This window comes from Carlito syrichta, unplaced genomic scaffold, assembly GCF_000164805.1.
Source record: "Carlito syrichta isolate Samal-C Ts95f unplaced genomic scaffold, Tarsius_syrichta-2.0.1 Scaffold303208, whole genome shotgun sequence".
Taxonomy (NCBI): Eukaryota; Metazoa; Chordata; class Mammalia; order Primates; family Tarsiidae; genus Carlito; species Carlito syrichta.
The window spans coordinates 114,447-141,057 of NW_007247304.1; the positions used below are offsets into that span (position 1 = coordinate 114,447).

Here is a 26,611-nt window from a genome sequence, read left to right on the forward strand (position 1 = left end):
CAAAACCAACTAAAACCTACAATCCAAACATGCATATACTCTTTGTATATCAAAATATAAGTATTTGCACAGCTACATGATTATCTGTGGGATGGTAGAGAGAGTTTTGCAAATTTTGTGTCATAAATTTCAGTTGAAACAACATTCAAAAATAATTGCTGTTATTGAGGTAAATAAAACAGTGAAAATAATTCACAAGTCTCACTTGAATGTATATTGATGAATGCATCATTTAATTATGAATCATTAATAAAAGCCAATTTAATCGTTTTTAAGAAGTCATTTTAAAACATTCCTTTGAAAATTAAAAAGGCTATGCTCTACTTAGTGCAGCAGTAAATCAAAGCGAAGAACTCTTTCACCACTGAGTCACAGAAATGTGCATATCAAATATCCAATAATATAGTTTTCAACCAACTAAAATAAATTAACGGAATGACCTAACATTAGGGATTATTATAGATTGAAGTAAAATCTTTATGATGTTTGTTTTCTTTCGATGATGAGGGCGAGAGAATCAATGGAACACAAACACTAGAAATCCACATTTCTGTAGATTATCTATTGACCTTGATTTCTTTCTTTTCTTTGGATCACTTCTACTGAACATTTGAAGGTATCCTGATAGACTCCTGATAAGATATGCCTCAGAATTCGTGCTGAGGTATAGTCAATAAGCCAAGGAGGATCCTCAGTGCTGAACATGTGTCGACTGAATTTTTTCTTCCCTCTGACTGCTGATTTTTTCAGGGAAAGCTGACACACTAAGAGAGGCACACAGTCATGCAAAACATGCTTGAACTCTCATACCCTATTTGGTGGAGACAAAATTCCTATGTGTCCCCTCTTTAATACATTGAGATCTGCCACATTTTATAGATTTTTTTAAACTATAGATATTTTTAAGGAAGACACACCTTGAAAAGAAGGCAGCCAAGTTACAGAAAAGTGCTTATATGTACAACCTTGAAGTATTTTGATATATGAAATGGAGTTGGGAAAACATAGAATAGATTAGACTTTTCCACATATTGTACATTCCAGCCATTCTATTGATGATTACCAAGCAAAGAAACAAAAAAGTACTAGAGAGATGAGAAAAACCTTTGGTATATTTCCTAGACGACTTTGTCATTTATTGTATTATTAGCACAATTATTATTTATCACATCTAAAGAAAGATATTAAGCCATCATGCAGCTATCTTCTGACAAAAGAAAGTATTAATATTTGTCCCTATAAATACATTCCCCCAAAAGAGAATAGTGGTCTTTCTTGCCATGAATCTTAAACATTAGGTACTCTAGGTTCTCTTCGGAACCTTTACTGTTTTTATCGTGTATAAATACATTCAAGACTTTTAGAAACTGTCAGATTCATCAATCTCATCTTTCAGGACAATCCGTTCCTTAAACAGTTAGCCAACCAGTTACATTAGTACCCTGCCTCTCTTATTTCTTTTAAGTTTACTTATCTGAGTATTAAAAAGTTACTTAGTGACTTAGATTTTGGTGAACAAATGTAGATGTAGTTATTCTTGCTGAAAACAATAAATGAGAAGAGGACATTTTGATCATTCTTAGGACTGATCTCTTAAATTCTTATTGAAAGGTGACCAAAAGCACAGGTGAAGGAAATTAAAAATAATATTAGCACAATGGCATCAATTCTAGGATTTTTACTCAGTCTGTTGCCATATGAAAACATAGTGAATGTCAATTATGCAGGAGAAGAAGATATTTCCAAGAGAGCTTGACACAAGCCCAGGCTGTGAATTATTTTCTTTGAAATGCCGTCATATCCTCCTGCTTGGAAATTCTGGTCAAGAGAACAGCAAAAACAAGCAGCAAGTTCATTCTAAGCCTATAGACAGGTGAACATTCATAAAACGTTTATCAGCCTGCAAATAAAATTTTAAAATGTGCTAGACCATCCGCTCCCAGAAGAGAGGAAGTACAATAAATATAGGATTCTTTTCCACCCCATCCATCTTAAGGTTCTAAATACCAGAAGTCTCAAAAGCAGCTCTCACTAACATGCTATTTGAAATCAGGATGACATTAATTCCTGACAGCTGTTCTTCCTATATGTTTTCTCATCTCATCTACCCAGAGGTGGATTTGCTATGAAGCAATAAAACTTAAGCTTCAAACCTTTCAATCAGTGGTGACTTCCATGTCCTGGCAAAGAATCCAAGTCATAAGTTCACAAGGTTTTGCAATTTTATAAAATAAACAAAAGCAAAATGTTAATGTTTATGTTCTTTTTTGTAAAAAAAAAAAAAAAAAAAAAAAAAATTCTCCACTCCTACTCTCAATTATAAGTGAAAAAACCTGGATCTACCCCTACTTAACCCTCACTGTTTCTGAAACTTTTCCTACAGTTTATTATTGATCAAAAAGCTGGCATCCATGAGAAATTACCCTGCACATCCAGAAGACTTTCTTGGAATATCGAAAATCAAGAATGTTTATTCTATTATTCGATGTATGCATTGGAGCCAAGGTTAATAAGCTATAAGGCTCCAAATCATAACTCTTCAAAATCTGTTCAACTCTGCCCCCTCCACATCTTTTAGAGACTTATGCAAGGTGACTAACTATACCACACGTCCTTTTATCTGTGATAGTTATCTACAGTCTTTAGAGGCACTCTCCAACACTGAGATTGTTCATGGCATGCCTGGCTCAGTCCCAATACCTTTTGCCTGAGCCCCACTGAAAGCATTATTGTTCCTGAGCTTTCTCCTATGATCCTACGATCTTATCTCTGTACACCTTGACTACCATATGGCTACACCCTAACAACACTAGGAAAAACTATCAATACCAATAAAAAAAAAATCCCTCACTATGACCACATTGTTTATTCTTTCAGTTCATTGATCTCCTTTCTCTGACCCAGTTAGTTCTTTTTTGTTCTTCTCCATGAATTTCTTGGCACTTTATTTTTCCAACTCGGGTTTGGAAGTAAGCTATACCTGGGTTTAAATCCTGTGTCACTTACTAGCTATGTCACGAGCTACTCAAACTCTCTGAATCCCAATTTCCTTAGCCTAAAATGAAGAAAGAATGCTCTCATCTTTTCGTTAGTGATAAATTGATAGTACTGTATGTAAAGAACATAGCATATCCTTCAGTTGATAGTAGATACCCAATGCTAGTATTGATAGAATTATAAATAATTAGGTAGTCAGATCCACATTTTAAAATACTTAAACTTATAAGAACTTACCTATACCCCATAATTAATTTCATCCCTGATTCTCAATATAAACTTTAGTTCCTTCAACTTTTATAATTATTTTGCAACTGCCCTACCAATTCTCAGCTCTTGATGTATCTTTTCTTTTTCCTCCTTAGCTACTAAACAATCATTCATTCGAACAGAATCATACTTCAAAAAGCCTTTGTTTTCTACACGTTTAGTGAGCCCTTAGGTTTACTGGCCTCTCATTAGTCTTTGCTAATTAATATCGTTCGTATGCCTTACCACAGCATTTTCTCCAAGCTTTAGCCAGTCGTTTTAAGCGTCCTAACAGATCCCCGCTCCTCTCTGACAACAGCCTTGTTCTTTATATAACAAAGAGAATCTTAATGTCTATAGGTTGTCCCTCAATTTAGTCTTTGAATTATAATAAGATAGAAAACTTGTTAATACTTTTTTTTTTTTTACAACTGAACTAAAATACCTCTTAAGAATCAGCTAACTGACTTTGTTAAAAAAATATTTTTTGAAATTCTCGATTGTTTGAGTAGTTCATGAATCAACTAACAGCTGAGTGCCAAGGCTTCAAATGAGAAGGAAAATTACTTAACAAAATTGGGAAAAGCAAAACAAGACAAGCAAAACTTTGGAGTCTCAGATCAATCTGGGAGAAAATTGAGCTGAGAAAGGTAGAGAGAGAAAAGTTTTAGGCAGCAGGTTACTGTATTCTCTGGGATGTGGCCCCTTCAACCTAGTCTACCAGTTCTGCTTTCAATCTGATCCATCAAATTCACCAAGTCTTGGTAAACATTATTTTTATGACTGGAGAAGTGAAAGAATGGACTGAGTTGTGGAACTCAAAGAAGGGGTGAGAATCCATGAAGTATGGGAGAGCAACATTACATGAGGAAGAGAGAAGATCTAACAGCTCTTGGGTAGCTACCATGAAGTGCTTTATCTCTATTTGTGCACTAAATCCTCATACACACTAATGGTAGATATTATTTTTGCCCTAATTTCAGAGCAGAGTACACCTAGAGGTTAAGTGGCTAACAAGTAAGTACTGGAGCACTGATTTAAACACAGGCATTCACACTTTCATCTCATGGTATTCCATGTTGTCAGATCACTACATTGCTTCAATTGGCACTTTATCCCCATTAATTAACATAAAAAATGAGAAAGCAGTTTGAATGTCTTCCACTTGCAAATTATATGTTCAACAAAATTTTTATCTAGTGCTCAAGGAACACAGAAACTCCCATCTGACACATGGTTTAAAGTCTTATTCTTAAATTTTCTCTTGCCAAAATTACTTCTTCATGCCTAAGATTAATCTTTCTACAAGTGCACTGGGACTTACCTTCCTGTAACCCCTCCTGGAATTTTCTCCACCCATTCCCTCTCAACTGTCTTTTGTCATCTCTATGATTTCACTAGTTCATTTCTCTCTGAGAATGTTTGGATGTCCATTATTCTAGAAAACTATCTCTTACCCATTTTTCTATTTAAGCTCACATTCTGTTTCCTTTCTTTCCTTCATATAGAAGAATTTTTCAAAGAAATTTATACTTCCTGCCTGTACTCCTCAATCAATTGTACTCTTCACTAGTTCTACATTCTACTAGAACTACTCTCAAAAAGAATGACAATATGCCATGAATTGAGAATAATGACATCAATAAGGATACCTGATCTCAAACTAGGCAAAGTGAGGACCAAAGGGACCAAATATGACCCTGTACGATGATCACTTGGATACCTAATTCTGAACTGTACCCCACATCTTTAAAATAAAACAATTAAAAAACAAAACAAAACAAACAAGAGAATAATAATCATGACTTATCCAAATCACAACTTAATGTCACTTGGACTCTATACATACATTCCTGGCTATCTAATGACTGTATCTATTTCTATATATTTTAACTTTTAATTTTAAAGATGAGGAGTACAATTCAGGGTTAAATATACAAATGTTCATTATATGGGTACCCTTATTGATGAGGTGTGCCCCCTTCCCCCGGCAGAATTCCACTACTTCCAAGCGCCCCCACCCCGGCAATTTCCCACTACTGACAGTCCTTTTCTTATAGTATTACAATAATTGTTCGAGGTCCACTTATGATTGAGAACATGTGATATTCAGTTTTTTTTTTTTTTTGGAGTTAGAGTCTCTGTCGCCCAGACTAGAGTGCAGTGGCCGCTCCCGGCCACCGCAGCCTCGACCTGCTGGGATCCGGCCATCCTTCCGCCTCACCCTTCCAAGTAGCCGGAATTACAGGCACGCGCTACCACGCCCGGCTGATTTTTTTATTTATTGTCGAGATGAGGTCTCGCTGCCCAGGAGGGTCTCGAACCCGCGGGCTCAGGCAATCCACTCACCTCAGCCTCCCAAAGGCGCGGGATTACAGGCTGAGCCACCGAGCCTGGCTGATACTCAGTTCTTTGTTTCTGTGATAGATCACTCTGTATGATAGGCTCTAAGTCCATCCAAGTTGCTGTGAAATTCATAATTTTTCCACTTATGTTTAAAAATATTATTTATATGTCCTTATTCTATTCCCATATTTTTACACACTAATAGTAGTGTTAACATCTTCCCGGTCACCAAATTAGAAAACTTGCTGCCACTCTTGACTTTTCTTCATCTCATACGGCGACAACCAGCTGTACTCAAATTTTGTTTCTATCTCAAAACCACCACTGACATCAAACTTTCCATTCTATCTCCTCTGACTCAAGAAATAATCAATCACTCTTTGCTTTAGTTCACCTATCAAAAGTTTCTAGAATGTTCTTACAGAAACCAAATCTGACCTTGCCACATCTCTGCTTAACAATCCATATTTATTCAAATTATCCCTTATGCATGTTCCTAGTTCCTATTATAACACTCTCCTACTGCATTTTATTAACTAGTTACTTATTTGTAAATTTCTTGAGGGCAAGATTGGAATCGGTTTTAGTAGGCAACCATTAGATCAGATACATAGTAGTTACCTAAATAAATACTTGATGAATACATTGATAATTGAATAAATAAATGCTTTTTGCTACTTGCTTGAATTAGTCATTATTTGGTAGGGATAAGTGGAAATTTCTAAGTCTGAATTAGTGGATAAGTAGCTACTAGTAATACCATTCAGATAGTCCTTTAAAAATTGAAATTAACATTTATGAGGCATCTGATAATAAAAAAGCTCAAAAAGTCAAAATTCTTTACTGATATACTCATCTTTAAAGTACTGAGTACTGCCCTTATATTAATTATAAAACAGCCATAAAATGTCAGAGGCAGAGTGAGAAGCAACGTTTCATTGTGGTGAAGAGTCCAGCCTCTAGGGACCTTAGGGTCAGGCTGACTGGTTCTGTCATTGAATAGCTCTGCCTTAGTTTCCTCACGTACAACATAAGTGATAAAAATAGCAAATAGTAAATAGATAATAGTAAAAATTATAAATACTAAAATAGTAAAAAACGAAAAAACTTAACACAAGGATTTTCATGAGATTTAATAAACGAATAAATATTAGACAATATGGTACCTGACACCTGGTCTCTATAATTTAGAACGATCGCATCTGGCTCTAACTAAGATACTGCACCAGGCTCTAAAGGAAGATGAATAATGTACACCTCAACATTGCCAATATGCTTGAAACTATAAACATTATTTTTTTTTTTCTCCCAGGGAGGGAAACAATTAGGTATGACTGTTACTAAACGATGTCTGTGATTATTGTTGGAAAAAAGCAAACCAAATAACTGTGGATTAAACTTCTGATGTCTTCTCCGTTCTGATTTACAGTACTTCTTTCATCTCATTGTCGAATATTTTGCAGCAAGAGATATGGCCGTGGTGTTTGGAACTTTTCCCACAGTGGTCTACCCGCCTCTCCATTCAGCTTTGGCTCAAGAGTAATGAGAGGCTGGTCCACAGCCATTCATTTACAGTGTCTGAGTAAAAACGACAGAGCACAAATTAGCCTCTCTTTGGAAGCCTTTGGCATGTCAGAATTCTGAGCTGAAAAGGGAACTTTTCATTTGGGCAGGTGAGCGAGGAAAAGGGCTGAAACACAAGATTCTTGTGATGGAGGGTCCGTGCAACTACAGAAAGTGCACAAAAGGAAGCTGATGAGCAGGCCCACCCCCCACTATCCACAGCCCTCTCCCCCATTCTGTTTCATGGGGTAATCAAAGGATATTCTGAGACTCTCAAAATGCCATCAGTCCTTATTGAGAATGAAATAGAACATCTCTCTCTCTCTCAAGCCTTTGCCGAGGCAATCATCATAGCAGGCTGGCCTGAGCAGGGAGCTCTGGCAGACAAAGATGGCTTTGTAAAATAAATAAATAAATACATACATAAATTAAATAACCTTCAAAAATATGAATAGAAAGTTGATGATAATGCCCCAGTTCTATTATCGAAAGGGTAAAGAAACTCACAATTGTTCTCTCGAAGTCTAGTACAGTAAAGAATAGGCCTCTTGATGAGATATTTTCTAATAATTTGCAGCAGAGCTGCGGATCTGGTGGCAGTAATACCACAAATGAACCATCTAACTGATTTAGAGAAAAAATTCGTTAACATTCTAAATCCAAGTATCCTCTCTAGTTATACCCTCCCCCTTTTGTTTCCTTTTCTATCTCTGATTTCCTTCTCTAACACATTTAAACAAAGAATGAAACAAACCTGTTTTGACTGTTCAAAAAGGCTGCCTGTGCTGGCTGATAATCACTCAGGTGTAAAATAACTTCAAAAAGATCTTTAAAATGTTCTTTAATGCCAGACTCTCCTTAAACAAGCAGTGTTCCTATGGTACGTGTTGTCTCAGTGTTGTAGAAACATGTTTGATGGTAGCCACGTCCAGTACAGATAAGAAGCCACAAACAGCAATAAGAAAGGGTTCTTTCAGGTGAAACATTATTTAATAGGCAAGTCATTCTATTTGGAGCCAGAAGACCTGACAATAATTTGGAAGTCGCCAAGTTTTTAACTAAGTTACCAAACCATTTAATAGGCCAAGAATGTTGCCTACTGTGCAATTGGAATTCTGGTGTGAAAATAAAATGCCTTATATGCCAAAGTGCTCTGTAAATGTTAAAGTGTTATTCAGCTATCACTTATTTTCGTGAAAGTGACAAGAATGAAAATGATTCTCTGATTCTATAAATGTATTGTTTGTGGCCAACCTTGAGGAAGTGAAGGGGTGAGGGTATTTTTCAAAATATTACTTTGTAGACTAGAGTAAGCAAAACAAGATGTTATAAAGATTGTCTTGGATATTTAATGAACAAATTAAAGAAATTGAAAATTTGTACCAACTATCTTTGAATGAACTTCATCTGAATAAGCTTATAGTTATTTCTTGTATAATTATAATTTATTAGAGATTACATATTGTTCTTTCCTTTTCTTTTACCTAATGAAGGGTGAGAGTTAAAAACTTTAGACAGACCAGATAGATCTGTGATCAAACCTCATTGATTGCCATATGTGCTGGAAGCCTCAGCAAAAAGACTTTGCCTCTGTCTATTTTATTTTCTGCCTTTGTAAAATGGGAATAGTAATGCTTCCACTTACCCTTATTATGAAGGTTAAAGGCAATAAAGGCAAGAAGCTCAGAGCAGGGCCTAATTAATAAATATGTGATCAATAAATGGTAGTTATATTTAGGTCTGTGTTTAAAAATTTTGAAACTTTTTTTAAACTCATAAGGATCATTTTATTTTCAAGTATCATTTTATTTTCATGTAATTACTACGTCCTAATACATTTTTCTCTCTGCTTTCTGACTTTGATTTTGGCTCTATCTATTCCATTCGATCTTCCTAAACCATTAACTCTTGATTATAAGGAGATTACAAAGGCATAAACAGAGGAGGCAAAGCAGTAGCAAGGCCTCAGTTTTCTCACTGTACTCCCAGAAAGAAAGAGTCTTTTAAACCAGTTGGCCCTATATCTCATTAGACTTGAAGTTAGCATCAAGATTTCCATGGTTCTGAACTATAATAAACCTGACCCATCCAATAGCGGGCTGAATACTAGACTTAGATTGAAGAGTCTGAAATATGGCTTCCCAATTCTTTCTTAGAAGCACAGGACACTGGGTTATGGGCTTATCTTTCCTAGTATCAGTTTACACATCTGTTGGATGAGAGGGTTTGTACTAGGTCTTGCAACTCTGATACTCCATGAGTACACAGCTACTTAGGCACAATTGTTGGAGCACTTAGGGTTGATCTAGGTACCAAGGCCAAAGGCAAGTCACACTGGCCATATTTCTATTCAGAGAAAATCCAACGGGAACGCATGTTCAGAGAAGGACGTACATACTTGGGAGAAGGAAGGAAAAACTTAGTTGCCAAAGGAAAGAGAAGCAAATTGTGTTGTTGGTATGATAAGGAGAGACTGATATCTATGTGTAAATAGGAGTGTAGAACTTTACATACAAGAAATAATGTGTGTGTGTGTGTGTGTGTGTGTGTGTGTATGTATGTATTACTGCCAGACTTTCCTCCTTTCCCAACTCTGAGGTCGACAAGTTCTAAATGTCAGGCTACTGTTTCAGCTTGTGTGGAGGGTACAATCACCATGATTTATTATGCTGTAGAAAATATTTCACCTCTATCCCATGTGTAAACATGCATTTATAGGCATTGGTATTTAGTTGTACACACATGAAGGACTAGACTTTGTTTAAAGATTAGAGAGAGGAGGAATAAGATTAACATTTTTTTTACAAGGGAAAATGTTGAAGGGAATATAGGTAATTATTTAACAACAGAAAAAGTAAATTCCCCGAAGAACAAAGAAAGAAAAAAACTATAGAGGAGTTCACACTGTACTATAACAAGGTGTTATACAATGTCCAAATCTACTAGAAGTAATTTGTATGATACTTAGAGATACAATTTGAGAAGTAAGTCTAAAACTTATCTCTTTATTACTAAAGAATGTGAGAAATAGTTTATTATATTATTTTTTTTGTAATTCCTAAAGATAGGGCTAAATGACTAATCCAGAATCCAGAGCTGGTACTACAGAAGGGTTATCATTATATTTAATATGATGATGTGACCTAAACTCTATGAAAACCCTTAGGAAGTCAAAGAGAAATAAAATAACAAAAACAAAGTTAAAAAAAAAGGAAGTACTTTCTAAAGAAAATCAAATCTTACAAAGAGTAACATAACTAAACTAATACATCCAGATTTTAAGAAAGTCACTGGTGGTGACCTTTCACAAAAAGGTCACTTAATATTTTGCGATGTATAAATTAACTATTTGAGAGGGTGAAGGCTTTTCTAAAATTATTGGAAAATCAGAGCTATCAGAATCATTTTTGATATCCCTGTACTTTCTAAGAATTTGGAAGAATAAATAAATGCAACTTGACATTATATTCTTATTTAAAAATAAGAGATTATTTTATAATACACAAGGAGAGATAGCTCTTTGTTAAAATAAGTTGACTAAACACCGATACCACTCAACTAAAACAGAAAGCACCAACATGATCTATATCTTGAAAGTGATCAACGTTGAGATAATGCTTGCAGCTCTGGGCAATTATTTTGTGTGAGTGAGAGAGTAGAGGAAAATAAATTACAGTGACTGGTCAACTGGAATGACAAAGGCATTTACTAAGAAAAATGCTCAAAAATCCTCCAACTGTTAGTGACAACAGAATTACATATCATATAAAGAGAGACCTAATAAAACATGTGTCATTCAAGTTTATTCTTCTGATGTAAATAATAGAAAGCTGTGCTCTCAATAGATGATGACAGAAAGAAAAAAAGAAAGAAAGCAAAGACACTGGTGCCAATAAATGATCAAGCACTGGAAATATTCATTACAATTGTCTTTCATTTGGTACAATGTTAACACTCTATTTAGAAATTAAACCCATTTGGAAAAAAGAAATGGATTTCAATTAGGGAGATATTGTAGTAACTTCTGTGAAATGATAAAGACCTGAATTAGAGTCATAGCAGGAGAAACAGAAGATAGGAATTTGAGAGCTGCTTTTCAGAAAGTCCAAAAAAAGGATATTGTTTGAATTACATAACTTAATGAGCAGCAAGAGATTACAAAGTCATGTTTTAAACTTCATAAAACTGACAAAAAATAGGAAAATTGGGAGTAAGACCATCTCATCTCCTCTAATAACATAAACGTTCTCAAGTATGTGCAATACATACCTATTACAGAAAGTAGAATTTTAAAAGTAATTTAAAAACACATCTCTTTACCTTTGTCTATGGTGGAGTTTTTCGTGTTTTTTTTCCTTTCTTCTGACCCATTTCAGATCTGTCCCACCAAAACTCTATTTATATTCCAAGTTAGATCATCATCTTCTACAAAGATCCAGCTAACATAATCTTTCATAACTCCTTAAGCTGATTTTGCTTATTTTGTCTTTTCCCCATAATACCTGGTATATCTAGCTTAGAATATTATCTACTCAACTAAAATATATCATCCTTGAAGGTAGGACCTCTGTCTTCCAACTCTGTACCCTCACTGTCCTTAAACAGTGCCTAACCTATAATAAACATTCAATATATTAATTTGTTTACTTTTTCATTATAATAGATTGAACAATTTAAAAGATTCCTACTTAGTCCAAGCACAGTGGCTCATGTCTGCTATCCCAGCACTTGGGAAGGCCAAAGCAGGAGAATTGCTTGAGGCCAGGAGTTCACCATAAGCCTGGGCAACATAGCAGAACCCATCTCTACTAAAAAAAAAAAAAAAAAAAAACCAGCCAAGTGTGGTAATGGGTACCTACAATACTAAGTACTCGGAAGGCTGAGATGGTAGCATCCCTTGAGCCCAGGTGTGAGTGTCACTGGAGACTACTCGGGAAGCTGCAGTGAGCTATGATTGTGACATTGCACTCCAGTCTGGGTAAAGCACAAGACACTCTCTTAAAAAAAAAAATCCTACGTAGATGAACACTTTGAGACAAAACAAATAAACAAAAACTAGTGATATAAAGTGTTTAAAGAAGAGCTCCTTCTTTTGTCTTACTAGATTAAAAAAACAACAAACAAAAACCTTCAAGCGTCATGTCAAGGATATCATACAGAAAACCTTGACATATTTTAGATGAAATATAAAACCAATATCCTGAGACTACAATCATTTATCATCAGGTAGCATCCATTGCTAAAATTGATATTGATCCTTGGTAAATTGTAACCAGAGTAACCTTGTTATATCATCACAAAATTCTCCCATTACATTATTTAGCCATAAGATACTTCCTTAACTTGTGTCTGTAGGGTTTTATCATCTATGTTCAATCACATAAGGAAAAAAGTTGTATATAGAGATAACCTGAAATATTTTGACCATTTTCTAATTAAATATTTATTGGAAGAAAATATAGTATACATGCATGAAATATAATCATTATTTTGAAAAGTCATCCTATGATAAGGTAATTTAAAGACATGATCAAGGTTAAAGTGTCATTTAATTGGCGCCAGAATGCAAGATTTCTAACTTCCAGTTTAGTTTGCTTTTATTCATATTACCATTAAGTGAATGAAAAATATTAGGTTCCATCAGCAACAAGATGTTTAACAGTAATTTGAAGTGACTAATTTCCCTCCTCCAGACCCTTTGTAACCTTTAAAACATGGTCTCTGCATGGGACTAATGAAATCCAGACCCAATTTCTAGCTCTTTCTCTTATCCGTCATAAGTCACCGAAACTTTCCATAGCTCAAATTTTTAAACTCTTTTTTTTCTCTTGAGATGGAGTCTTACTCTGTCGCCCAGACTGATCTGCAGTGACACCTTCACGGCCACTGCAACCTTGACCTGCTGGGCTCAGGTTATTCTTCTATCTCAGCCTTCCAAGTAGCTGGAACTACAGGTGCACGCTACCACACCCAGGTAATTTTTTGATTTATTGTAGAGACAAGGTCTCGCCAAATTGCCTAGCCTGGTCTCAAACCTCTAAGCTCGGGCAATCATCTAACCTCAGCCTGCCAAAGTGCTGGGATTACAGGCTTGAGCCACCACACCCAGCCTAAATCCTTAAAATAAGACTAACATTAGTACCTACCTACTAGGACTTCATGAAATAAAAGCAAGCTAGTTTTAAGTACCTGGGTTATAGTAAGTACTCAATAAGTTTTAACTGCTATTACTCTTTCTTATTGTTTCATAAATTAGAAGGTCATGATTCTGATTAACTGAAGCACAAAAAGCAAATCAAACTGAAACTCTCACATTTTAAAATATCATTTTTGTGAGAGACATCATTGGGTCTGAATCATCATTTTGCTTGGACTTCTACTAGCTTATGCATCATTAGGAAGTATAAATAGAACAATATTATAAATCTTACAGAGGAGACCAAACTTTGCCTGCATTTCATTCTTTCTTTTGGGAGTGCAGTTACATTTATAAAAATGTCAAAGGTCATTAATTATATTGTATCTGGTAAACTTACAAAAATATCTATATCAATGAGATCTAGTCAGAGGTCAAAGTGATAGTGGTGCAAAATAAAGTATACAGAAACATATTTTCTTAGCTTTCAAAATATTCAGCTTACATTCAATGATTTAGAAATGGATCAATATTTGAGATTACTTTAAATAGCAAAATCAGTTATTTTTCTTTATTTTCACTTCTTCTGTTTGTATTTTGTCTATTTTTCAACTTATTTATATATCTATTCTGAGAAAGAGAGTACAATAAAAAAGGAGGGAAAATACAAATTTACTAATAAAGGTACTTCTTAGCAGATAGGAAAGAAGTAGAGAAAAGTTTCAATTATGATAGATTCTTTGTGGGTTAACCACTTCACCACTGTAGGGGAGCTACAATTCCTTTGTCTTCCACCAGCCAGAATAACTAAAAGTTAGCTGATATGCTTTGAAAGAGGTCGAGGACTTAATCTTAAAAATGATTCCTTGCAAATGACAGTGATCCTGCAACAATTGAAATCATATCTTCCCTTGTAAAACTATATAGGTGCTTTTATATTAAATTTAATTTTCTAATATAATTAAAGATGAACTATCTTCAACCATACCATTTGTTTTATTTTGTTTTGTTTTTATTTGTTTGAGTTGGAGTCTCACTGTGACCCAGGCTGGAATGCAGTGGCATACTCATGGCCTCCTCAGCCTCGACCTGCTGGGCTCAGGGGATACTTCTGCCTCAGCTTACCAAGTAGCTGGAACCACAAGCACGCGCCACCATGCCCAGCTAATTTTTTGATTTATTGTAGAGACGAAGTCTCACCAAATTGCCCAGGTTGGTCTTGAACCCCTGGGCTCAGGCAATTTACTCGCCTCTGCCTCCCAAGGTGCTAGGATTACAGGTGTGAGCCACTGTGACTGGCATCAATTTGTTACCTATTTTTATTCTTTGCTGTTTTCATTTAATATATGTTTCACTATTTCAAACAGATATAAATCTAGATAAATCAAAAGAAAGATTATCAACATTAACACACAAAAATGGAGAATTTATATATTGTGCTGAATTTAATTGAAAATATTAGGCAGTATATATTAAAATAATATATCTAGAGAGAAGAAGGCAGCAATTAAAACTAAAACCTACAGATAGACTGAACATGCAATGGGGCAATGGTTAGACCCTATATAAAGAGAGAACTTTGACCTGCAATCTGAAGCTATCTGCCCAGGAAACAAACTCTCTTATCCACAATAAATAACCTGGAAAATCAACCTTCTATAATCAGATTTGTAGGAAATCAGACTTCTATCTCTAGTAACAATCCAGGAAACTAAACAATAATATCTGTAAGAATTGGTCCCAGACAATCAGAACTTGAGGAATAACTGACAGCTTTCCTAATTTTTGCCCTTGCATCTAATTTTGAGTCAAGTAAAACAGCCAAATATGCACCCCTCATCAATCACTTCTGGTTATGGACTTCCTGTAAGGCTAACAGTTCAGGCCAATGACCTTCAATCAGAACATACCTGAAGCCATCCCCTTTTCCCCTATAAAACTTCCTCATTCTTCTGTCTACCTTTCAGTCTATGCCAAAATGCAAGTGATGGTGGCTTAGTTAATCATCATTTATTTCCACTCTACTGAAAGTCCATCGAATGGGCAGCATGCTTATGTACACAAAAAAGTAGAGCTTCACAATGTTCTGAGAAATTTTTTTAATCTTCATTTTACAGATGTAGAGAATTGTTTGCAGAGGTGAGATGGCTTTTCATGTTCTCCTGTTTATATCACACTAGAGTGAGTGCTTTGGTACATTATTTTGATAAAAATATTTGAGATAATTTGAAAAGTATACCTAACAATAATATCAGCTATAAATTGGGTGAGTGCTTTCTAGCATTACTCACATTTGTATTCATCAAATTTCTGGACAAATATAAACATTATATTTTGAATTGACTCATTGCTTTAGAGTTAAAATTTATCAAAATAAGTATGAAATTTAAAATAATCCAAAGTACTATAGAAAAAAATGACTTCTAAAACTTATTTGCTAATAGAGCACATCAGCAAAAATAATTTGCTTGCCAAGTAGTAATTGAATCAACAGGCTTTCATAGACGATGGGTAGAAAACTTTATAAGAAAGTGTGATTATTTATGATATATGATATTGACAAGGAAAAAAGTAGAAATGAAGTTTGGGTGATTTTTACAATGAGGGTAATAAATACTGATTTGCCTGGCACCATGGATGCTCTGAAACGTTTTTTTTAGGTTAACAGTCTAGCATTCATATACGATAGGTACTATTGTGTTTACTTTAAACATGAGAAAACAAAGTCATGGAAACATTCAGAACGTTGCTTAAAGCTTCTTAGTGAGTAAGCAGTGAAGCCTATTTTTTAGCAATGATCATAGTTCATCAAATACGCCTAAGAATATTTTAACAAAATTCACTTTAAGATGCTTTCTTAGCACATAATTTGGCCACAGCACTTAAAATTGAAGTAATTTATTTTCTAACTCTAAAATTCTACACTTAACCTTATAGGAAGAAAGGGGAAAAACAGCATTTGTACATATTAGAAATTGCCATAAAAACTACATAAAGCCAGGCTAAAAAAATTAGGGTTTTTAACCCGACAATACAATGATATTTAAACACAATTTTTTCCCAAGACTGAAAAAGTGAAAAGAAATCTACCGTTAATATTGTGAATAATGCAGAATAAGAAATGATGGCTAACGTTCAAATAAGTCATCATGTGATTTCTACTTTGTCTCACTAATTCCATTTAGTTAGCTCAAAACTTAATTAAGAACTCCTTGCATTGGGCATTATAAGTTAAACTGAACAAAAAGTTGGAATTTGAGGATGCATATAAAAGGAAAAAGAGTCCAACCCTTAGCCTGTATAGCATTTCAAATTAAGAAAGAAAAACTATTTTTTTTTGAAATTTTGAATTAAAAAAATTTTTTTGAACTTCCAGTTACTGTTTTAATTGAAGGTAATGACTTTGTCACTTAAAATTATAAATACAAGGATATAATTTGATTCTTTTACAAAGTGTACAGAGGAGAAACAAAGTACCTACTTCGCGCGGATTAAGGACTTTCTTCCCTTCCACAAACAAAAGACTGATATTCATGATTTATCAGTTGATTGATGTATTCATTTTTAAGAATCCAGGTTTCACTCTGTTGCCCAGGCTAGAGTGGAGTGGCATAATCATAGCCTTGAACTTCTGGGCTCAAGCAACCCTTTTGCCTCAGGCCCTAGATCCTCCTGCCTCAATCTTCAGAGTAGCTGGTAATATAGACATGAGCCAACATGCCCATCTAAGTTTTCACTTTTTTTTGTAGAGACAGGATCTCACTATGTTGCCCCAGCTGGTCTTGAACTCCTGGCTTAAAGTAATCCTCCTGCCTCGAAATGACCATGCCATGCAAGTTTCTGATTTAATTTTTAAAACGTTTAATTATCTACTCCTCATTGGACAAATGATAACATTTTCAATTTGGGCTGCAATAACATATATTTTCATGGAAAAAATGAATCGAGGTCTCCATCTTTGCCTCTCTCTAGGGCAGACCTTCTAAATAGAGGTACATGGGCAAAAGGTGTAAAGCAAGGTGGGGGATGCCTTTTATAAGAAAATCACCTGGGGGAATATGCCAAATAGACAAGTCCCAGATGCTGAGGTTGATGCCAAGGGAAATAATTACATCATAAAAATAACATGTTTCAATAACTTTGAAGCAATAGTACAGTGTAGTCAATAGACACCTTACACTAGCATTCTGATCTTCCACTGGCTACCTGTGTGATACCAGTCAAGTCACCTAACCTTTTGGTGGCAAGTTTCCTCATTTGTAAGAAGGAGATAATAGTTATAGAATCCCATGATATTGTGGTAAAAATTTAGGGTTGACATACATACGTTGAATGGTAAGCACTAGGTGAATATTATTTATTATTTATTATTGCTGTCAATCTGATATAAAGCAAATAACTTTATTTTAGAGAATAAGCAGCAAATTGAAATGTTCTTATGGTCAAGATAAAAACGATGCCTTTTACTCTATTAGCTATGATAATGTCCTCAGATGAAGAAGGCGATTAAGAAAAAATAATTTTTTTTAGAAAAATTAAGCATCATGCATATATTTTGTTAAGGAAACGGATTTCATGTTTATATCTTATCAGAGAAAGGAACTGATTACAGACATAAATTGACTGTTTTCCTGAGATCCATAACAGCACTTGGGATTACGACAGTTATCATACTGTCTCTATAGCAGTGTGACTTTTATGAAGGTGGGCACTTCTTGAAGGCAAAAGTTATGTCAAAATTATTTGAATTGCAAATGTATACCAGTGATTCACATGCAGTACTACTCCACAAATGCTGAATGAATGATGAATACTTTTTAAATAAACAAATACATGCATTTGACAGCCTTTAGAGAAAGAATGGTATTTACATGGAGTGGGTTTAGTATTTAAAATGAAATGTAAATTCTTTCAGAAGCTTCTTTCAGTACTTAAATCTACATCTCAGATGCGATTCAGCTTGTCTTCTCAATGTGATTGATTTAGTTAAAAGAATTGCATGGCTTTCTGTGTTTCTACTTCAACTTGACAGAAATTATTTAATGTTTCTTAAACGAGTGAAAGAGAGTTGTACTTGTATTACCTATTGACTATAATGTTGTATCATCTTTTTAAGTAGGAAGAGTAGAAAGCCTACTTGATAAGCATTTTTATTTATTTATACACACATACAGTCTTAATAGTTTGAATTGATTTTTTTAAAACTGAGATTTTTTCAACTAACTTTAGATGAGGAAAACATTTCTTCTTTTGAAATCTTGAGGATATTTCAAAGTGCATGTTGTACTGGCCATGCTTGTTTTCCAAATTTAACTCTACATAGCAAACTCGGCACATCTTTTGTGAGTATGGCATGTTTTTTAATCTAAGCACTACACTAATTTGAGCGATATAATTGTTTTTAAATTTTAGTGCTTATAATCTATTTACATGATTTTATTTCTCAGGAATTATATGGTACTTGTATATAATTTCTTCTTACCCTGTTTGAGTCAATTCTTGCTCTGGAAGTATAGATGGGAGGTGGGATGTTGAAAGCCTGAGGGACCAGGTACTCCTCAGCATCCATCATGTCTTCTAAGTCCTCTTCATCCAAAAGATTCTGAAAGAACTTGCTGTCATTTGGACTGGGAAGCTTCATACGATCATCACCCTGAAAGATTGCCCATCAAACACATACGAAAATGATTCTTCCTTTTTTCTTAAATATGTGATTTCTGTACAAATCTATGTTAATGTCAAAACAATTGTTAGAAAAATTCATGCACACTTTCAAAAAATAATTATTTGGCACAACCACCAGCCATAAAGAAGCCTATACTATACTTAAATATGACATGGTAAGATAAATTCAATACAAGAATTCTGTGATCAGCAACATTAGAGAAGAATTAAACAGAATGTGAAGGATGCTTTAGGAGGACAAAACCCATTTCAAATCTGAGCATAATGGCTTATGCCAAGAGGTGTTCAGTTGAGACTTTAAGAATAAATAATCGAGGGCAATCAAGTTATCCATCTTTGTTTTATTTGTTTGGTTTGATGTCAAATTTTTATCAGGACCCATAGGATCCATAATTATTCTATAACATAATGGCCAATTGTCAAAGCGCAGGCATTCAAAACCACAGCACAAATGGCAAATAGAATAAACGGGTATAGGAGAGACACCAAAATGCTTGTTCTACTCTTCCTCACCTCATCGACTTCTTAAATATGTTTTCTACTTTTTCAAAGTTACATAATGTTTTGTAAAAAATTTTAGTTCATAAAAGTTAATTTTGAGGAAAATATAGGAAATTATTATCTTCTAAAACCTGGCTTTTATCTTCATGTCAGACTATTGATAAGAAGATAAAGTCTAACTTGTTTAACTGAGGAAAAATAACTCATTGTAGTCCAAGGATCATTTGTTTATGGTTTAGGTGAAAATAATCAAAGAAATATATTAATTTTTAAATTACCCAGTCTATTTTTTTTCTGGTATTAAATATAAAATATTGTTTTGGCTTGCTATTTGATTCTTACGCACATTTGAGTTGAGTTCTTGCTTAGATACTGCATATGTTCAAATCAAACAAAACGTATTTTTAAATATTTTTCTGAGAAATTAAATGCTAATATACCAAAACTTTTAATTCATCATCTGCAGGTATGGGCAAGATTATAGTCTTCCTTTTATTCTGAAAAGAAAAGCTTATAGTAATGAACATGACATATATAATGTTAATAAAAATCAAAGCACTAGGAGGTTTGTCTGAGGATAAAAACCTTTTATGTACGTGGATAATCATAATTATATGACTGTTATATTGCAGTCACTTGAATACTAAGGGAAGGTGCTTAGAGGTGGTTTTGACATGAAGTAAAAAGCTCTTTTCTGTAAGTTGTTTCACATGATAGTGGGCTTAGTTACCTAATACATGTGTGGTCATTTCCACAGTTCATATTTTGAAGTGAGTTTACCATTGAGATATATATATATAAACATTTTACATACTTTTTTGTTTTTCTTTCTTTCTTTTTTTTTTGTTGGAGTCTCACTCAGTTATCTAGGCTGGAGTACAGTGGCATGCTCACAGCCACCCCAGCATCAACCTGCTAGGCTCCGGTAATCCTTCAACCTCAGTCTTCCAAGTAGCCAGAACTACAGGCATGCACTTCCACACACTCAGCTAATTTTTAAAAATTTAGTGTAGAGACGAGATCTCACCAAGTTCCCTGAGCTGATCTTGAACCTGCGGGCTCAGGCAATGCACTTGCCTCGGCCTCCCAAACCTCTGGCTTCTAGACTGAGCCACTGAGTCCAGCCTTTTTTTGTTTTTCTACAATTTTTCATAATTTAGAATTAAAACTTTTACATTGGTCAAAATATATTACATTCTCTTACTGTAATAACAATACTTCAATCTTCTGTCTCATACTGTTCCCAGAGAAGCCTAGGCTAACACTGCTTTTCTCGCTCCCTCCCATGTTAGGGGATGCAAGACCAGCAGCACAATATTTAATCTATCCCTCTTTTATAATGCTTCATTTATTTATTCATTTGTTTAACAAATCTTATTAAGCACATTGAGACAGTTTCAAAGCAAAAGTCAAAAGTACTAACCTGAATAACTAGGTATCTTTGAGGGTCTCGAGCCATCCTTGAAAATTCAGCAGCCAGCTCCTTAAATTTAGGTCTGCTGTCAGCATCAATCATCCAACCTGAAAATTGACACATAGCAAAAATATCACTACCTCCAAAATTTAAAAAAGAAGCGATATTTAAATTTTGTGAAAATATAGGCAATGGTTTTAAAACTACTGTTTTAATTATGATCTAAAGAATAGTGAAGGAAAGCCTCTTTCAATCTGTTTGTTGATACTCATAACTAAATGTGATATAACAAATTAACAGATAACATTCTTATCTTGTTAATTTGATTTAAAAGTTACTTTTCTTCCTGGAAAATAGATCCCATGCTAACTATGAAAGCTTACAACAGCTCAGATTTTTTTCCCCTTGGTGTGGGGATAATTTTTTTTTTTTTTTTGAGTTGGAGTCTCACTCTGTCGCCCAGACTGGAGTGCAGTGGCCGCTCCCGGCCACCGCAGCCTCAACCTGCTGGGCTCAGGTGATCCCTCCACCTCAGCCTTTCAAGTAGCTGGAATTACAGGCATGTGCTACCACACCCGGCCGATTTTTTGCTTTATTGTAGAGATGAGGTCTCGCTGCCCAGGCGGGTCTTGAACCCGCGGGCTCAGGCAATCCACTCACCTCAGACTCCCAAAGGCACGGGATTACAGGCTGAGCCACCGAGCCCAGCTGGGATAATTTTTTTAGAACAATTTTTCTTTGATGATTATAGATGAGATTGATTGAATATAATTTATCATTTTGCATCAGGAGTGCCATGGTAGAAAAGATTTAGTTACAACACTGTTCACAGGCACAAAGGGGGGAAAAAGGAATCAGAAACAACTTTTTCCTGCTACTTAATGATAAAACAATAGCCATTGTTTTATCTTAGTGTTATCCTTTCCAGAATAAAGATACTATCAGCAATTTTCAAGGTATGTATTATTTTTTAGGTGGGAGTCTAGATACAGTGAATTTTATCTCCCCTGGTTCTTTCCTTGATTTTCTTGCCAAATGATCCTCATCTTAAGTATTAAAACATCCAAAAAAAGAGGCAAAGTTGTCTATTAGGCAAAATGCTTTCTTGGCTTTACATCATTTATCAAAGTAACTAATTGTGTCTTATGGTGTTTATGGGATCAATTATTTAATACACGTACGTTTTTCAACTTTCTTCCATAGATGTCTACTTGATAGAATAAAGCTATGAAGCTTTTCCTCCCTTTTCTGGGAGTTCCATTTTAATTTCTGCTCTGGGAATTCTGTGGGTGTTATTTTATGTATCATGAATGTCACCTGCTTCTTTTTTCTCTAAAGAAATCTCACACGTTCTATATATTTCTGCGTTTATTTGAACACATGCTTGCTTGTGCTAAGATGCTAATAAGAAAATAGGTGTTTCTGAAATTATCAGAGGCAAAAAAGGTTAACATTACAGTGGAGGTATTGGTCTCTCTCCAACTAAATATTGAGTAAATAGAATTCTGCTTAGAGAAAAGGGCATGCTGACCTGAACTGCAAAGAACATTTTTTATTTCTTCCCTCACTGTCAGAATGTATCACACATGTCATGAATATAAATCTGAGTAGACCTGGGTCCAAAGTCTCTTATTAATAAGATGCTTATTCACCTTCACCAGTTTGTTTCTTTGCTAACCCTGTGTAAATCAAAAGGGGAAAACCTTGGATTATACAAGAAAGATTGCTACATGTTAATCTCACTTAAATTAAGTCAGAAACTCCAGAGACTTCCCTAATTCTATTTAAATTAAAGGCCTAGACTTCCAAAACACATTTATAATACACATGTGTCTGGGGCATAGGAAAGGGAAAGAAAAGTAGAGAGTTTGATATAAACAAATGATCAAATTGAAAAAAGTAAACATTCACAATCTTTTTAGTTCAATGTAGATTCATTTATACCCATTTCCCATCCTGTTCTGCTAATTTTCTCTTGACTGAAACTGTCAAAACTACTTCCATTTAATTGACTTTTAAAATGATAAGTTTCAAGCTCTTTTTTAAATGTTTAGGTCATTTATTAGGTTGCTCTTTTCCCATAAAGATTACTAACATTATTACTAACATTGATGTTATTACAAACATTATTGTGACTAATTGTATATCTTTGTGATGGGCAATTTGACTGTCATAGAAATTATAATAATAAAAGTCTTACAATTTTGACTTTATAACATTAAAATATTGCTTCATATTAATAATGATTACAACAAACAAGTGTTACATATTTCCTTCACAATTATTTTTGAACTGTAACATTTTTCAATATGCAGAAACATTATTTTTGGTAGAATAATCTGTACCATGAGTTTACTAAGAATGAAGATGAAATTATTTTGAGATCTTACATTTGACCATGACCATGTAAACGTCAATAGTGCAGATGGGAGGTTGAGGCAAACGTTCTCCTTTCTCTAACAAATCAGGGATTTCTCGTGTTGGAATTCCGTCATAGGGTTTTCCTCCAAAAGTCATCAGTTCCCATATAGTGACTCCTGTGTTGAAGACCAGATTCTTACATAAGAGTATTGACAACATACTTTGAACTAACCAGCAATATACCAGTAACAGAAGAATGTTCTCTAAAGGCCAAAGGACAGTTTTTTTTAAAAAAGCTCTTTAGATTCCTAAATTCACTATGAGAATCCCAACACCAAAATCATTGTGGAAAAATTCAATTTTTCTCTTAATGTCTTGGAATTTGTTTTTTTTAATGAAAAATTGTGAACTATTTTATTTTTTGTCTTTTAATTTTTTATTTTGAAGATGTGATGGATAATTCGCCGTGACAATTTAGAGCATATATCAACGTGGAGAATCTGGTCCACCTTTCTACCTGTATGTGATGCTATGTTTGCTGATCCAAGCTACCTTTCACTACAGCACATTACAGCCCATAAAACAGTTCATTTACTATTTGCATATATATTCAGGACCAATAAATATTGCAAATAAATCCGATATTGACTAATTTTTGAGATTAGCATCTTTGCTATAGAAGCCCTAATAGGCTAAACTGGAGTACCAGAATAATAATGTTATGCTATGGAAAAAAAATTGTGACCCTCTGTTTATCCAACACAAAGAAAATAAAGTGAAACAAAACAGATTCATTTTGTTAGCACGTATGAGAGCTTAAGTGAAGGACGATCCATATGTAAGATGTAATACATGTGAAGTGGGAATCCACAAAATGGAAGGGATCAAATATCTTATTACTTAAATAATAAAATGACTTTCCTAATCACTAGAACATTGATTTTCTCTGAAAAAGCAAATACTCTAAATACTAGTATGAAACAGCCAGTTTTCATAATAATGATAATTCTGATTTAGACATTAATATATACACTATAGATCTTTATGATAAAAGTACATAACTAAAATTTGTGTTTTTCTTAAGAACAAATACGTTTAAGTTCAGAAATGACTAGCTGGGCACAATAGTATTACAAAGTAAATTTTGATTTATGCATATATAGTCATCTTTTAATATAAAATCCATTAATTAGGGTTGTGTTTTCTTTTCCACTGCCATCTGTAATGAAGTATTTATTCAAAATGAAGTATTTTTTAGTTTATAATAGCTATCATTGTCTGATAACAAAAATACAAAGTTTAAGCTATAAAAGTGCTTGCAAACTTAAAATCATCATTTAAAATAGAATGATTAACAATTACCTGATTTTTTGTTAATATTTACATCTTATGATTTTAAGGATAACGTTAATATGTAAACTAGTGACAATTTAGTTGATTGGTAATTGTTAAATTTTTAATTTTCCATAATAATGAGTAGCTTCATAGAACAAAGTATTAAAATGTAGTGTCCATGAGGCAGTCTGGAACAAGTTTAGTGGACAACTGTTTATTTCTAGTTAATCAGTCATACTTATATATTTAATGAGAACAATTTATTTACTTAGGTACAGCAGCTATAAAAAAATGAAAAAGACACTCTCACATCTCTGTCAGAATTTTCAATATAAGTAAGGTAAAGAGCAATTGCAAATCAAAATAATAAAAAAATATAATAAACAGAAGCATACAAATACAAAAAAGTCAAAACATCAATACCTCCACTTATTCAATAAACATTCAATTATATCTTTGTAGGGTGATGACAAGACACAGTTAAACAAGAATGGCTTGATGTAAAAGGACAATCTCAGGAAAACTAAACCAAAAACATCCTCAAAACTTACACTGCAATTCTATCATCTGAAGATACATATCATGGCCAATGCTTATTTTTATAAAAACAAAAACGTACCCAATGATAATTTTCCATGAAGGTATACTATAAACAAGATTATGTAGTGTTGTCTGCCTGTTATGCCTTTTGCAATCAACTATAATATATCATAAAAATCTTAAAATGCCTTATAAATATGGCTTGAAGACCTGAACTATGTATTAAAACAAAATACTATCTATCTGTACTATCTATCTATCTATTTATTTTTACTGAAAAAAATCCTGGAATTTTGCGAGTCAACATGAAGAAAAATGTTATAACCTGAGTAACAAGATTTTTCCTAAGAGTCAAAAGTTACTATTGAAAATATGACTGTTCTGTCAACATTATACACAGACACCCACACACACACACACACACACACACACACACACATCTTGAGGTTATTTAAAATTTGTCTACAGCAGATTGCCACATTTAATTCAGAGAAACATAATTAGACAAAAAGAAGAGGAAAAGAAAAAGAAAAAAGAATACAAATATACATAATATGACATGATATGTCAATATAAAAATCTGTCATAATAGATAACATAAATATACATATATTATGTAACATATGCTAATGTATCATGTAATAGATGCTAATCTTCATAGTAATCTGTATTATATAATATATAAATCTATCATTAGATTTGTTTTTCTATACACTCCTTCTAGTAGTTCAACAATTAAGTTTTGTCGAGAATTTCTCCTGCGTTTGTCTATACCTCAAACATAAAACATTCTCTATTTCTAAGCTGAGTAAAATAAATATGTGAGAATAAATATGAAATTTTAACATCTTCCATGGCATATACATGTAGAGGTAAAACCCGCTGTAATGAATATGTCTTAAGTGATTTTGTAAAGATAATTATTTCCTAGATAGGAGATATAAGTTTTTTTGTGATTGAATGGATGAAATCTTTTTTTCTAAAAATGAAAAGGTAAAACTAAGCTTAAATTTGATCTGCATTGTACCATTGTACCTTTTTATTTAAACGGGTATTGTGCTTTTTAATATGTAAGAAATGATAGCTTTCTGGAGAGTATTCCAAGATGGTAATGGACTCAGTCTGCCTACATGAGTAACTGCATAAATGAGTGGACACAGGAATGGGTATGCATGCAAGTGTGTCAGCAAGTGGCTATGTAAGTGTCTGACTGAGCGGGAACATGGGAACAAGTGGCTTGAGCTCTCCTGCTGAGGTGGCTGTTCTGTGCAGCAACTCAGATCCCAGCATGCTCTATGATGCAGAGGCAGTCATCAACTCTGGGACCCTACCTGGAAGAAAGTGGTGAAAAACGGCTGCTGCATGGTGCCACCCACCACCACAGCCTTTAATGCCAGATCAGACATTGACAGTAGGGACAGTGGAGAAAATACACTAGAGGAACTGGCTGCCAAGTCCCAGCAGAGAACAAGACATAGAGTCAT

The 26,611-nt window shown here is 34.1% G+C and overlaps 1 protein-coding gene across 4 annotated transcripts in view; it reads right to left on the reverse strand.

Moving 5' to 3' along the window:
* Positions 1 to 26,611, reverse strand: part of ERBB4 (erb-b2 receptor tyrosine kinase 4) — a 750,739-nt gene that overhangs the window by 27,595 nt on the left and 696,533 nt on the right. For all 4 annotated transcript variants that reach the window (XM_008058078.2, XM_021712356.1, XM_021712357.1 and 1 more), the window contains exons 22-24: positions 23,282 to 23,428; positions 20,901 to 20,998; positions 18,774 to 18,944 (exon numbers count right to left, since the gene is read on the reverse strand). In XM_008058078.2, the coding sequence (XP_008056269.2) occupies positions 18,774 to 18,944; positions 20,901 to 20,998; positions 23,282 to 23,428 (416 nt within the window). The remainder of the gene's footprint in view (positions 1 to 18,773; positions 18,945 to 20,900; positions 20,999 to 23,281; positions 23,429 to 26,611) is intronic.